The 13,924-nt window shown below is 44.4% G+C and overlaps 1 protein-coding gene across 5 annotated transcripts in view; it reads right to left on the bottom strand.

The window, feature by feature from the left end:
• The window catches only part of SLC20A2 (solute carrier family 20 member 2), a 104,781-nt gene that overhangs the window by 32,419 nt on the left and 58,438 nt on the right, over nucleotides 1-13,924 (bottom strand). For all 5 annotated transcript variants that reach the window (XM_032413315.1, XM_032413316.1, XM_032413312.1 and 2 more), the window contains 3 exons: nucleotides 10,084-10,224; nucleotides 8,636-8,721; nucleotides 4,982-5,078 (listed from right to left, as the gene is read on the bottom strand). In XM_032413315.1, the coding sequence (XP_032269206.1) occupies nucleotides 4,982-5,078; nucleotides 8,636-8,721; nucleotides 10,084-10,224 (324 nt within the window). The remainder of the gene's footprint in view (nucleotides 1-4,981; nucleotides 5,079-8,635; nucleotides 8,722-10,083; nucleotides 10,225-13,924) is intronic.

The following is a 13,924-nucleotide window of genomic DNA, read 5'->3' as shown; positions in this document are numbered from 1 at the left end:
TTAAATCAATGCACATCCAAGGCAAAACTTTTGACAAAACTCCTTTGCCTTGTCTTCCTGTGAGGATCTCAAACTGTTTTCCAATAATCATGAACCTTAAACTAGCAGTAAGACACGGGGCGCCTCTTCACTCCGTGGACACGGTGTGAATGCTCCTTTCCCTGGGCCAGGAGCGGCCTCAGGAGCCCACACGGACACCCACACGGACACTGGGGCTGCGAGGCCCAGCCCTCCGGCCCAGGCACTCGACGGCCATGCAGCTCAAGCTCCTTCGGCCGTGCAGCTCAAGCTCCTTCCAGTTTCTCAACAGCTGGGACGTGATGAACAGGGATGCAGCTCTAACCTCAAACATCTTTACAGTTCCATCTCAAATCCCCCCAAGATCAGAATATGCAGGAGACTCTTCAGAAACACTATCTTCTGGGTTCATTATTTTGTTACACCTCTCGTTTTTCACCTATGACGGCCATTATTAGAATCTACAGAATAAATACAACTCCTATAAAACCAATAGCATGTTAAGTATATTACTTCCCTTATACCCCTACTCCTCAGCATCGCTCTAAAGCCTTTCTTCTTCTTCTCTAATTTTATAAATAACATATGCTTATTATGAAAATATCAGTACAAAACTGTATGATGTACAAATATGAAAATTCCTCATCACTCTTCTTTCTTGAACCTACTTTCTAGAGAAACACTGTTAACTATTTTGTGTGTCTCTTTCCAGGTATTTTCTAAATATAAACATACAGTGTAGAATGTTTTTGAGAATCTCTTTCTTCCTTTTTTAAAAAAAATGAACAGATGTAGGATCATACTGTATATATTGTTCTGTGATTTCATTTCCCACATACAATACATTGTGGACATCTCTCCACAGTCACACACACACGCGCACGCGCGCGCGCACACACACACACACACACACACACACACCCCTCTACCTCACGTGCAGATGCTGATGCTGCCGGGCGGGGGACCACGCTTCAACTCGGAAGTTAAACACAACCGCCAGGGGCGTACTTAGCCTATCAGCTCTGACAGCTCAAAGAAGCATGCAATGAATTTCAGCACTCACAAAACCGGGTCCCACACAACTGAAGACTTTTTCATTACAAATAAACCTCAGGCTTATATCCAACCGAAGTGAGCACTTTATTTCCTAAAGTTATTTTTGCTTCTTGCAAATTATTTTTTTAAGGACAAAAATGCAGAGACAGTTTTTTAAAGTGCTCAGGCTTTGAAGTAGAAGAATGACTTTTATTTGAGAAGTGATGTCAAATGCAAAGTAAAACAAATCAAACTCAGCCTAAGATATAAACAAGTTCAAAATAATTTAGAATGGAGGAGCAGATGAAATCAAAACACAGCACTAGATCTCAACAGCCAACGAGCCCCACTGAAGTTATGTCCATGCGTAAAAATGCTATTTATCAAAAGTTCTTACATCTGAAACAGGGTAAGATTAATGCCGCTACTCATTTATTAGAGAATTTCGTTCCTTCCTTTTACCTCTGAGGCACTTACATGTTGAACGGAAATGTTCTAAGGAAGGAAGGGAACTAGGAGGAATAAATTCCAGACCAGCAGGAAGGCAGACAGATTTTGAAAGGAGGATGACTGAGTCACCGTCGAAGGGACCCTTCTCAGCTGAGCCTTATCACCAAATATGACACCACTGTTATGAAGCAGAGTTCCCGCGTGAGGGAGGAGTAGACAAAGTCCACTTTGAAGGGCAAAAGTTAACCTTTGTTTAAAGAAACAGAAGATCTGGACGCACCTACTGGATAGTCTACAAACATGCCCCAGGAACCAAAATATTAGCAAAGTCCTTTCTGACTCAGTGGGGAAACAAAATGACCTTCTTATCTTTCTTTCTCCTCTAGGTAACCCCCCCCCCGCCCCCAGAAAACTTCAAGTAAGCTTTCCAAACCAACATGTGTGGAAAAAATAAAAAGATAGGATGAGTCAGGATATGCTGGCAACTTAAGGCGGAAAAGATGAGGCTACTTATGATTGACAGTCACAAAACAGCCCTAACACATATTACGAGTCACTATGGGCCAGGCACCATGTGTGCACCCTGCCTGCACTGTCTCACATCGTGTGGTGGCCCTTTCACGGAAGTCCTCCTGCTATCCTCACTTTATCGTGATGCACAGAGGCTCAGAGAGGTAGGATGTGACGTTCCTGACAGCCCGGCTGCCCAACCAAAGTCCTTAATGTTAACTCCAGCACTGGGACTACTGTCTGTGCTCTCAAATGAGGAATGATCTTTGAGATTCTTGTGCAGATGTTTTAATATCCCTAATTAAAGAAGTAGCTACCCTCTTTATACTCCCTGTCTATTAAATATATCTGAAAGACATAGAACCAGGTTTCTAAGTATTAGAAGCCTTTTTTTTTTTTTTTTTTTTTTTTTTTTTGAGAGAAAGAGAGAGCAAGAGAGTGAGCTGGGGCAGGGGCAGAGGGAGAGAAAGAATCCTAAGCAGGCTCCATGCCCGGCGAGGCCGCTGCGGGGCTCGATCTCACAACCCTGAGATCATGACCTGAGCCAAAATCAAGAGTTGGACGCTTAACCAACTGAGCCACCCGGGTGCCCCTATTAGAAGCCATTTGTAAAGAGAGTGAAAAGAAAGGAAAGAATGTATAAAGGTTGGTGTATTTTAAGTAGGCTCCATGCCCAGCACTGACTGTCATTAATGGTGACAGACGGGACCAGGACCTGTACAGCAGGTGTCCGACCCGTGCTGTGTCACGTGTCAGTGTAATGCCACCCCGCAGAACCCAGGGCTCGGGACTAGGATTCTCTACCTCACTAGTTCTATGCCCTTGCAGACTCAGCCCTGTTGCGCTTCACTTCCCTGTCTGCACCGCCAGTGTCCCAGAGGAGCTCAGGGGACCAAAAGGATTAATTCACGTGTAATTCGGCTCACTAAAATTCAGCATTTATATTCTTTATTTCTTACAACCTCCCTATGAAGTACTGATATTATCCTTAGTGTCTCATCCATCATACAGTTTCATTTTCTCTACAGTATTTACTACTCCACTCAGAAGATTCTTTCAGCAAAACTGCAGTGAACGATGAGGAAACAAGAAAGAAGTGATGGAAAAAATTAGGCCAAGTATAGAAAAAGGCAAATTTTAATTAAAATCACACAGTTGACTTCTGACATTCAGAAGAACCACCAGGAGCAAGAAGAATAGAGAATAGAAAAAAACAAAATGCAGAAATAAAAATAAATCATCCTGATTTATAGCAATTCACATTTCCGGGACATGGTACTCCAAAGGCCTTGGCAGCCTCCCCTTAGTCCCGGACATCACTGAGCCGAGAGGTGGCGGCTGACACCCGCTGGGCTTTTCCTTCTGCTACCTGGTGCTCCGGGCACCGATATAAAGTTAAGAACAAGACTCCGGAGGAGCGAGGAGATGGGAGGCTCACAGCAGCGCCGAGACGGCTCTCTCCCTTCCTGGCGCTGCAGGGCCAGCCGAGCACCATGTGCATGCTTTGGGAGATTCAACTTGGTGGTGGGATTAACTTTGTGTGTGGAGCTGTGTTCTCCCCGCCTCTAATTTTCTTATATATTGAGAAGACAGTCTGTGACACACACCCTTCCCAGCCCATGAATTACAAAACCTCCAGGGCCACCAGGCTGCTGATATCTGAGGCTAGGGTTCCATCCCTCTCCGGCTCTCCTCGTCCCCATGACCTTCAGCTTTGTGCTTTTTCCTTAAGGCAGCTGTGACGCTCTACCTCCGGGCTCCCACCCAAAGTCTGGAAGTCCTGATCATGAGCATTTAAACCCTGAAGATCAACATTTTGAATGCTGCAGGGAGGCCAAAGCAGAAAGTTATATAATGTTAACATTCATTCAGAAAGTTTCTTATTTGCAGTACTTACACAAACATAATTATATATGTCTAATAAAATAAAATCTGAGAAACATGGCCTTGAGGACAGCGAGTTTGAAGAATCAATAAGGACATTCCCCCACTTTGGAAGAGGGCACTTCTCAACTATGTTATGACATGCTATTTAGGGGAAATTTTATCTTTTTGAACAGAAAGAGGGAGATTTTTGTCAAATACAGCCAATAACTGAATCTTAATCCATAAAGAACATTAACAAGAAGAAAAATAACACAAACTAACATATCTGCTGACTCCAGATATCCCCACAGAAATAGGTATATTTGGGATCTCACAGTAGGAGGCCACCACAAAGGGAAACAGGAGGAATCCTCTCTACCAAAACATGTACAGAAGTATTTAATTAGATGCTCACCCATACTGAAATGTTTGCCAAAGGAATACCATATATGTTTTTCTTTAGCCAGCCAAAATGCAAAAGAAAACACCTTTTAACCCTGCCCCACCCCACCCCAAAGCCCTGAAGACCTTGTAAAAAGAACAAATGCCATCAGAATGGGAAGAAGTAATTCTGAAAATTAAATCACCCACTGGTTTCAGCATCTTAAAAAAAGCGGGGGTAGCTTCTACTCACTGGATTCTTTGGTCAGACAAATGCCAGGGAGTTTGGCATTTGCGCTATGGGCCACGTCAGAGCTTCCCCTGCGTGTCACCGATGAGTGGCCGCTCCTGTTCAGGTGCGCCCCCCCCGCCCCCCGCCCCAGACTCCTCCGCGGCTCAGGGAGGTGCGCGGCGTTAGATCCTGTGCAGAAGAAGGCTGCTCCGGTTCGGTTACACAGCAGCGCAAACAGCAGAATGAGGATTTCAAATTTCTTTTTTCACTTGAAAGTCTGTTTGTTGCCTTTGTCCTTTACATACCTCTTGAGTATTTAAAACAAGGACATGCATTTACTACTCTTTTTCCTACTCCATAATGAGCATGAATGATGCTTTTTTTACTGTCAGCCAACAACAGTGCTGGCACCAAATAAACCAATACTGTGAAGTCTAACGGTAATAATACGCCTTGCCTGCTGGATTTAAGCTTCCAAGGAATTCTTACCTGGTGCTCCCGTGTACATGATGGAAAACACATTTATTGCTATTGTAGCAGCATAGAACACTGGGAGTGCCCGCAGGCCATTGGGAACAGGGTCCTCCTGTACGATAATGAGATAAAGTGGAAGGTCAGGATTCAGGAAGCCTCTGGAGCCAACACAGGCGAAATGACAGAAAACACTGTTACGAGGAAGTCTTCCAAACGGCGGTGTGGCCAAAACAGCGGGCCGTGTCACTGCCGTGTGATCTGCTGCACATCAGCTTGGGCCGGGTCTCCTCCACAAATACTGTTTCAGAGCACTATTGTGGCCAGCAGACACGCTGCGGTGCTGGAATCACATGAGCTGATGTCAGATTTAGAAACAGAGAAGAACTGTGAGGTTAGGCCAGTTCTTGGGGACTGAAACCCAGAGCTCAACATCTACCTCAAAACCCGTGGTGCTCACTACTCCAGCTAAGTTCAGGTTTGGCCCTGAAAATCCACTTGCAACCAATATTTTGAGACTTGGCCCTCGGAGGATGCTCTAAGAGAGCCAAGTGACTTAAACACCACTGCGTGACTGTGAGATTTTACTTCACCCTATTACACAATACATTTTAGCTCTATTAAAATGTATAAAGCAAATGTATTACCATGTGTTGTGATTTTTAAGATCTTTTCATAAAGCGTAGTATTTAACCTTCAACTACTGAAAGTTGAAAAGAACTGTGGGTTGTTTGTCTAATAAAACATTTACCTGCAACTTTAGGCTTCTGGTACATTCCCTAAATCTAATAATTTAACAAGAATGGTACTGCATATGTTTTACACTAAATAATATCTGAGAGAATATCTGAAATGGAAGGTTGGTTTTTTTTTATAAATTTGTTATTTTTTTTAAATTTTTTTTTAAAAGATTATTTATTTATTTATTTATTTGACAGAAAGAGAGACAGTGAGAGAGGGAACACAAGCAGGGGGAGTGGGAGAGGGAGAAGCAGGCTTCCCGCTGAGCAGGGAGCCCGATACGGGGCTCGATCCCAGGACCCTGGGATCATGACCTGAGCCGAAGGCAGACACTTAACGATTGAGCCACCCAGGTGCCCCTGAATTGGAAGGTTTTAAGCAGATCTACAGAAGATTTTGAGGCAAAAAGATGGACTGGGGGAATGCCTGGGTGGCTCAGTGGGTTAAGCATCTGCCGTCAGCTCAGGTCATGATCCCATGGTCCTGGGATCGAGTCCTGCATCGGGCTCCCTGCTCATCCGGGAGTTTGCTTCTCCCTCTCTCTCTGCTCCGCCTGCTTGTGCACTCTCTCTCTGACAAATAAATAAATAAAACTTAAAAAAAACCATGGACTGGGAACTCAATACAGCCCTGGCACATTAGATGTCACTTAAATAATTCAAGAAAGGACTAATTTCTAATAACCGTGTAAGACCCCAGTATTTATATGACTCTGCCACCCACCCGTGATGAAAGGAAAATGAGATCTAACAACTGCTGTGGGTTACGGGAGTAAGGAGAAATAGAGACTAAGATTCTTACTATCAAATGCAAACATGTATGGAAATCAAGTGTGTCTGCAGAACAGTACAAACCATTAAGAACCTATTCTGGAATGTCTCAAGTAGCCATCAGCACTTGTCAAGAGGCTTGGGTGGAATGGTAATGAGGCAGAAGGACCAGTAAGAGCAGGGGTCGCACGGGATTCAACTGCATGAGACTCATAGCCGGACCAGTGAACAGGAAGCAGCCAGGAGCCAGGGCTGGAGCCAGGCATGAGGTATAGTGCTCTTCTAACCTGTCACATACCACGTGACAAGAACCCAGGCCCCACTACAAATGAAACACTCCGTGCTCAAATGCCTACTGCCCTCCTTTCCAAAATGTTTTCTCAGGACAAGAGTTGCTAAAGAAAGACTCCCACCCGAAACTTCTGAAGGTGTTGAATGCTGAGTTTATGGGTTTTTTAAATTGAATCAACTTATGTTTTCTCAAATAACTTATTCTTAAAACTCAAATGCCAATTGTCTTGAGACCTGTCTTCTCTCCTCCCTCCTGGCTCCCTCCCTCCCTCCTTCTTTCCCTCTCTCCTTTCTTTCCTTCCTTCCATCCGTCCATCCATCATCTGCCACCTATCTAAGCATCCATAATTCCCTCTTAAATACCAGGGTCTTCCCAAGAACAGCGCTGGACACTGGAATACCAAAGTAAGCAAGACAGTCGTGGTTCTACTCTCACGGATCTTGTAGTCGATGGCAACCAGGCCAGCACGCAAGACATACAACACCACACAGCACCACAGTGCAATGATAAGAAAACATGGAGCGTTGCAGAAGCATGAGAGAGAGGGAAGCAACCAGAACTGGGTGGGAGAAGAAAGGCTTTCAAGGAAGTGGCACGTGATGGCTGGGTAGCAGCAGGAGTTTGCCAGGCGAGGATGGGTTCCAGGCAGAGGAAGTCAGAAAAGTGAAGTCTAGCAGGCAAGAGAGGGTGGCACCTTCCAAGATGTAAATAAATATTAGTATGGAGAGAACCCAAGAGAAGGAATGTAGCTTTGTATGGATCCAAGAGAAGGAGCCCTCCAACAGACTGCTAGGCAGTGCCAAGGGGAAATAGCGGCGTCTTCAAGTGAGGATCCACTTGAGGGAAGGCCTGTCCCGGACGTGCTCAGCGTGCGCTGCGACAGAGGGACCCGGGGCCTGCTTTAGGGAGTATAAAATACTGCGACAACCCCTTGATGGTCAAAAAAATACAGTCGAGTTTTTTTCCCTAGAATAGGGATCTCAGTAAGTTCAAATTTCAATCTCCTTTCATTTTTTATAAAATCTACCCCCGATAGGTATATTTCCTTCTTTTTATCCTTTCCTCCGGGAGAGGAAAAAGTCAGTGTCTCAAGCTTGCTTTCTCCATTAAAATATAGCAAACACTTTATATTTGGGGAAAGAAATTTTCCAGCTGTGTTTAGTGATAGTCTGCTTCAAAATCTTCACACTATCACACTCCGTTCTGCTTAACATTCAGGAAAGAATTACTTTTCCTTTTTTGAGGTCTGCGTGCAATACCTGGGAGCACTGGCTCACGAACTAAATCACAGGGCACGGAACCCTATTTACAATGCTGCTTTCTGCGGGGCCCCTCGGGACTCTACCTCGACTCATTCTGCCTACCTTATTTTTTTTAAAGATTTTATTTTATTTTTTTTATTTATTTATTTTTTTTTAAAGATTTTATTTATTTATTTGAGAGAGAGAATGAGAGACAGAGAGCACGAGAGGGAAGAGGGCAGAGGGAGAAGCAGACCCCCTGCTGAGCAGGGAGCCCGATGTGGGACTCGATCCCGGGACTCCAGGATCATGACCTGAGCCGAAGGCAGTCGCTTAACCAACTGAGCCACCCAGGCGCCCCTAAAGATTTTATTTTTAAGTAATCTTTACACCCAATGTGGGGCTCGAACCCACAACCCTGAGATCAAGAGTGACATGCTCTATGGACTGAGCCAGCCAGACACCCCTTTCTGCCTACTTTAAAATAAAGTCTAATTCTAACTTGCAGGGTGACGTGCCTTAACGATGTAAAAATACAACCATTCCTCTGACTCCCTAACTATTAATTTCTATTGAATAGAACCAAATTAGTTCTAAACCTTAATAAAAACATAACAGCCTCACTTACCTTCTTTAGGATGAAAATTCTGATCAGTACGAACAGCACGCCAGACATGAAACCAGACAAGAGTGGAGATATAAACCAAGAAGCAACTGAATAATTAAAAAAAAAAAAAATCTAATGAATGTTAAAATTCTACATAACTCAAGTCATATTTATACAATAGAATGATAACCAACACACAGTACATACATTAATAAATATTCCTGGAATTATTCACCTTAACTCAGAACCTAACCAACCCCACTTCCCTGGCAGGGCTGACCCTCACACGTGCACAGCTAATCCTCACACACACACAGAGTCCCGAGTAAGGGAGCGCACTCCCAGCACACAATCCGGGAAGGGATCCCTGAGCCTGGCCTCAGAAAAACAGTCTCCTTTGATTCCCATTGAGCTCCTTCTGTCTGTTCTTCTTACCCATCCACATATGGAGACTTGGTCCTTGCTCCAACAGTAAAGTTATTTAAAAGGTGAGCCACCTTCCATTTCATTTTCCTAGGTCGGCCTGGTACTGCCATCCTGACACTATGGCCCAGCAATTCTCATTTCTGGCTGCATACTGGAAACATCTGGGGAGTTTTCAAACACTAGTTATGCTCAGGTTCCACCCTGAGCATTTTGATTTAAAAGGTTTGGAATGGGGTTCTGGGCATTGGTATTTTTTAACTGCTTCTCCAGGTAATTCTCAAGTACAGCCAGAGTTGAGAGACATTGTTCTAGAAGCCTCCTGGGATCTCAGGTGATTTTCCTGGCCATCCATGTCCCTGGCTTGGTAGGTCAGGGATCTGTTTGACACAGTGTCTGCTGAGGCCACTGTGGTTCTTATACGGATGAGTAACCCAGTGGATGGAGATGGGGCGAGAGAATGTTGTTCAGAATGGGTGGGTCTGTACTTACGGGGCTGAATGGATTTCCTCCCTCTTGCTAAAAGCCAGAGCCAGGAGGCAGACCATCAGACCTGTCAGACCCGTCCCTGCTGGGCAGCCTACAACCCAGAAGGAGCGCTAGAGTGTCTCCTGTGTGCGGGCAGACTCGGAGACCCCTTGAATGCAGTGAAATAAATAGCCTGGCCTCGCTCCCAGGCTTTGCCATGACCACGAACCCTGCCTCGTGGACACGGAAGGTATTTTCTTCACCAGGGCCTAGTTTTTCGGACTACAGACTGATTTCAATCAGATAAATTTCTTTTCTGTCTGGGAACAACAGATAGATACTGATTTTCCAAGCCAGATGACATTTGAAAAGAGTGGCATTAAAAAACTATTTAACACATAAAAGTTCACAATCTCCATTAGCAGAAATCGTAGGGGAAAATATATTACCCACATAGGTCTTGTTTTCTAAACCTTAACATTCAAAGGGAAAAACAGATTATAATGGTGACTTTTAATAAGACTTACTCTAGAGAATGTCAACTCTGCTTCTGACAGGTAAAAGAAAATGGCAATTACCAATCTTGACGAGCTCCATCCACTGCACACCTTGTGTACCAATTGCGACAAGTGAGAATCCTATAGTAGAACCAACAATGCAATGAGTTCCTGAGATGGGAAGTCTCAGGAAGGATGCAATCAACTGCCAAACCGCTGAACCTATTGGTTGAAAGATTAAAAAAAAAAAAAAAAAAAGTCAGATATAGAATACAGTATCTCAAGCAGCCACAAAAGGAAGAAATCCAAATTACTGTTCTCTGCAACAGTATCTCCCTAGGGTTGTTTTCTTATGGATTCTTTTTTTTTTTTAAAGATTTTATTTATTTATTTGACAGAGAGAGAGATAGTGAGAGAGGGAACACAAGCAGGGGGAGTGGGAGAGGGAGAAGCAGGCTTCCCGCCGAGCAGGGAGCCTGATGGGGGGCTCAATCCCAGGACCCCAGGATCATGACCTGAGCCGAAGGCAGATGCTTAACGACTGAGCCACCCAGGCGCCCCGGATTGTTTCTTTACGGAGTGCTAAAGTCCTGACAAAAATCACTCACTTAACTCTAGTCAAGGGAACATTCTTCAACACTGAAGGGATAATGATGATTTATTGAAAATATTTAAAGGAAAGTCTCTTGATGCCAATTATTAACTGCCTTTGTCACATTTATGTACGGGTGCTGACGATGAACTTGTTCTGATGTGAAGTGTGGCCAAGACCAAGCAAGAGATTACAGATTCTAGTGAGCACAGCAAAGTAGGAAAGGCTGCACATTGGAAAAGATGTCACTGCAGTTAAGCCTATGGTCACGTAACGAGGAGGGCTGGACACTGGTGAACTCACATCAATTAGTCTGTAAGAAAAACTGTAATATACAGTGAATCATTACATTGTACACCTGAAACTAGTAATAGTGTTACATGTCAATGACACCTCAATAAAAAAGAGTGTGTAATTCCACATTGCTTTTTGTATTTGTGCCTCTCATATGAGAAGTCACTGTGAAATTTAACCCACAGGTGGGCATCTGCTCTCAGCCCCTGCCCAGAATGCCAAGCGTTTTCTTTGTATGCTTCCTCAAGTTTTCTAATTCTTACCAGTTAAGAGGATCCTTAGCTTTGGCTTTGTGTCCTTTTACCTCAATTTCACCTCCTTTTCCAGGCTTACTGTTTTTCTAGGCTACAGTTCACTCCAGATATTTTCATAAGCAGATCAAATTTTGCAGCGCGTATTAAAAGCATCAGCTGGGTGAGATCACTTTCAGAAACAGCTGTTGAAAAGCTCATACAGAACTGTAAGGGAACAAAGGGCTTGGCTGATAAGCAGGGCACGTTATTAATCCCAAATGTTAATTCTGGAAATCTGGTTGCTTGGCAGCAGCACTTTTAAGCAGATCCCTGGCATTTTCTTCAAAAATATCTGAGTTACAGAGGATCATTCCTAGCTGTACGGGCCCTAGTTTGGGCAGCAATGCTGACGACTGCTCGTGAGTGCTGGGCATGCCCACCTGTGAGCCAAACTGGGCTCTGACCCTGTCCGCGTCTACCCCTGAAGCGTGTGTCATGTGTCGAGAGGAGGAGTGGCCGGCCTCGTGCCGCGAACTGGTGACAGGCTGCATGGCGGCCGCCAGGCCTCCCTGTGGACAATTCCTTAAGCCTTCACATCTAAGCCCTGAGCTCCCGAGTGACTGACTCGTTTGTGTTAAAAACAGGGCCAGAGTTGAGAGCATGTTACGTGGCACAGAACTATAACTTGAGAAAGAAACTCTATGATTTCTATTCTTACCAACTGAAAATAATCTAGTGATGTTCACAGAAGAGTATAAACTCGCCCAGATGAATTCAGACCATGAGATTTTCTTTCCTGAAAGCTGCTTTCCCTTCTCTGGCTGACTTTATAACATAGGTCCTGGGGCAGCAGGGTTTGTAAGGAAAGGTCGGGAGGACAGGGCTGCCCCGCCAGGATGGGGGCCAGTGGGCAGAAGGGGAGGGGCAGCGGAAAGGAGGGGAAGGCAGAGGCAGGTATTTGCAGGGCGCCTGGCAAAGCGAGAGTGCAAGGCCTCCTAAGCCTTGGGAATTTCTGAAGGCCAATGGGATTACATTAGTGTTAAGAAAAACAGTGGGGAAAAAAGTCAGAGATATTTTACCTTAAGATAATGATATCTTATAAAGAGGAAGGGATTAAGTACTGAATAAGGGTGTAAGACAAAACCTAGGGAAAGTCGGGGGGAAGGTGGGCATCTCTGAGGCAACAATTCCTGGGAAGGTCGGGGGTGACCGCGCAAAGGTGCAGGGTTATGCTGGAAGCAGGCAGGCAGGGTGAGTGTGCTTGGTGCAGAGAAGGCTCAGCAGTTAGGGAGCTTTAAGGGGAGGGGGCACTTCTTACTTTGGTTCAAGGAGACAGCTTGTTCATGCTATTGGGGGTATTTCCATGAGCAGATGGTGAGTTCTGAATTCTCAGATTTTTGGAACCATTGGTGGTTTCACACTAAGTGGACCGACTATTGCTTTAGGGCTGAGCTTAATGTTCAAAAAGGGACCTTGTTCTGGAAGTTTAGCTGGCACAATAATTTCTTCCACCCAACCAACCCAAACCTACCACCACTCTATCAGAAAGCACAGAGACTCAAGGGCTTGGGGAGACATTTCTAAAGGAAAAAAATAAAAAATAAAAGAATAGAATAGGACAGGGGGAGAAAAAGAGAGAAGAAATGGATACTGAATTTAGAAGAGGGAGAAGGGGAAAATTCAGGCATCAGAAAAGAATCAGCTTTGGTTTTGGCCAATAATAATTATACCACCACCTTAAATTAACAAAGCTCTCGTTTGCAAGGAACCCAATTCTAAAAATCTAGGTAACTCACACAACTTCCCAACAAAATAGGCTTTGAGATTCATCTACCCATACACCAAAAGAGAAAGAAAGAAAAAAAGAAAGACTAAAAGAAACCAAAGCAAACAAAATCAAGTTATTCAAGCAAAACCTCAAATTGCTTTGGTTAACCTAAATTCTAGTTGAGGTAAGTATTCTTCATTCTTTCAGTGAAGAGCCAAAGGCCAGGGGTGGGAGAACTGAAAAACTGGACAAGTCATACTGCCCACATGAAAAGTGAGCAGTGGGGGCGCCTGGGTGGCTCAGTCGTTAAGCGTCTGCCTTTGGTTCAGGTCATGATCCCAGGGTTCTGGGATTGAGCCCCGCATCGGGCTCCCTGCTCTGTGGGAAGCCTGCTTCTCCCTCTCTGACTCCCTCTGCTTGTGTTCCCGCTTTCGCTATCTCTCTCTCTGTCAAATAAATAAATAAAAATCTTTAAAAAAAAAAAAAAAGAAAAGAAAAGTGAGCAGTGAATGAAGCTCTGAGCTCACAAGGCTTTCAGTCTAAGCTGGGGCCTCTGTGTGGCCTCGCTAACAAGTCTCTTTAATAAACACAACCATTCCAGGGCACCTGGGTGGCTCAGTCAGTTAAGCGTCTGCCAACAGCTCAGGTCATGATCCCAGGGTCCTGGGATCGAGTCCCGAATCGGGCTCCCTGCTCAGGGGGAGTCTGCTTCTCCCTCTCCCTCTGCCTGCCACTCCCCCTGCTTGTGTTCTCTCTCACTCACTCTCTCTTTCAAATAAACAAATAAAATCTTAAAAAAAAAAAAAAACCACAACCATTCCTCAGAAGTTTTATCCACTGAAAGGAGAAGCTGCTGTTAAGATTTAATTTTATAAATGCTTTTCTTTATTTCACCCCTACTTTCAACATTTCTTGCCCATATGATCCTGACTGGAGAAATCTTAATTTCAGCTCTCTACGATTATGTCTTAGATACCTATCATGATAACCAAGGGTGATTTTTACAAAGAACTGTCATTTTTCTAAGGGGAATTT

The sequence above is a fragment of the Phoca vitulina genome, unplaced genomic scaffold (assembly GCF_004348235.1).
Source record: "Phoca vitulina isolate PV1807 unplaced genomic scaffold, GSC_HSeal_1.0 scaffold15, whole genome shotgun sequence".
NCBI classification, from domain to species: domain Eukaryota; kingdom Metazoa; phylum Chordata; class Mammalia; order Carnivora; family Phocidae; genus Phoca; species Phoca vitulina.
Note: the sequence above shows the minus strand (reverse complement) of the source record. Positions and strands in the feature narration are given on the sequence as shown.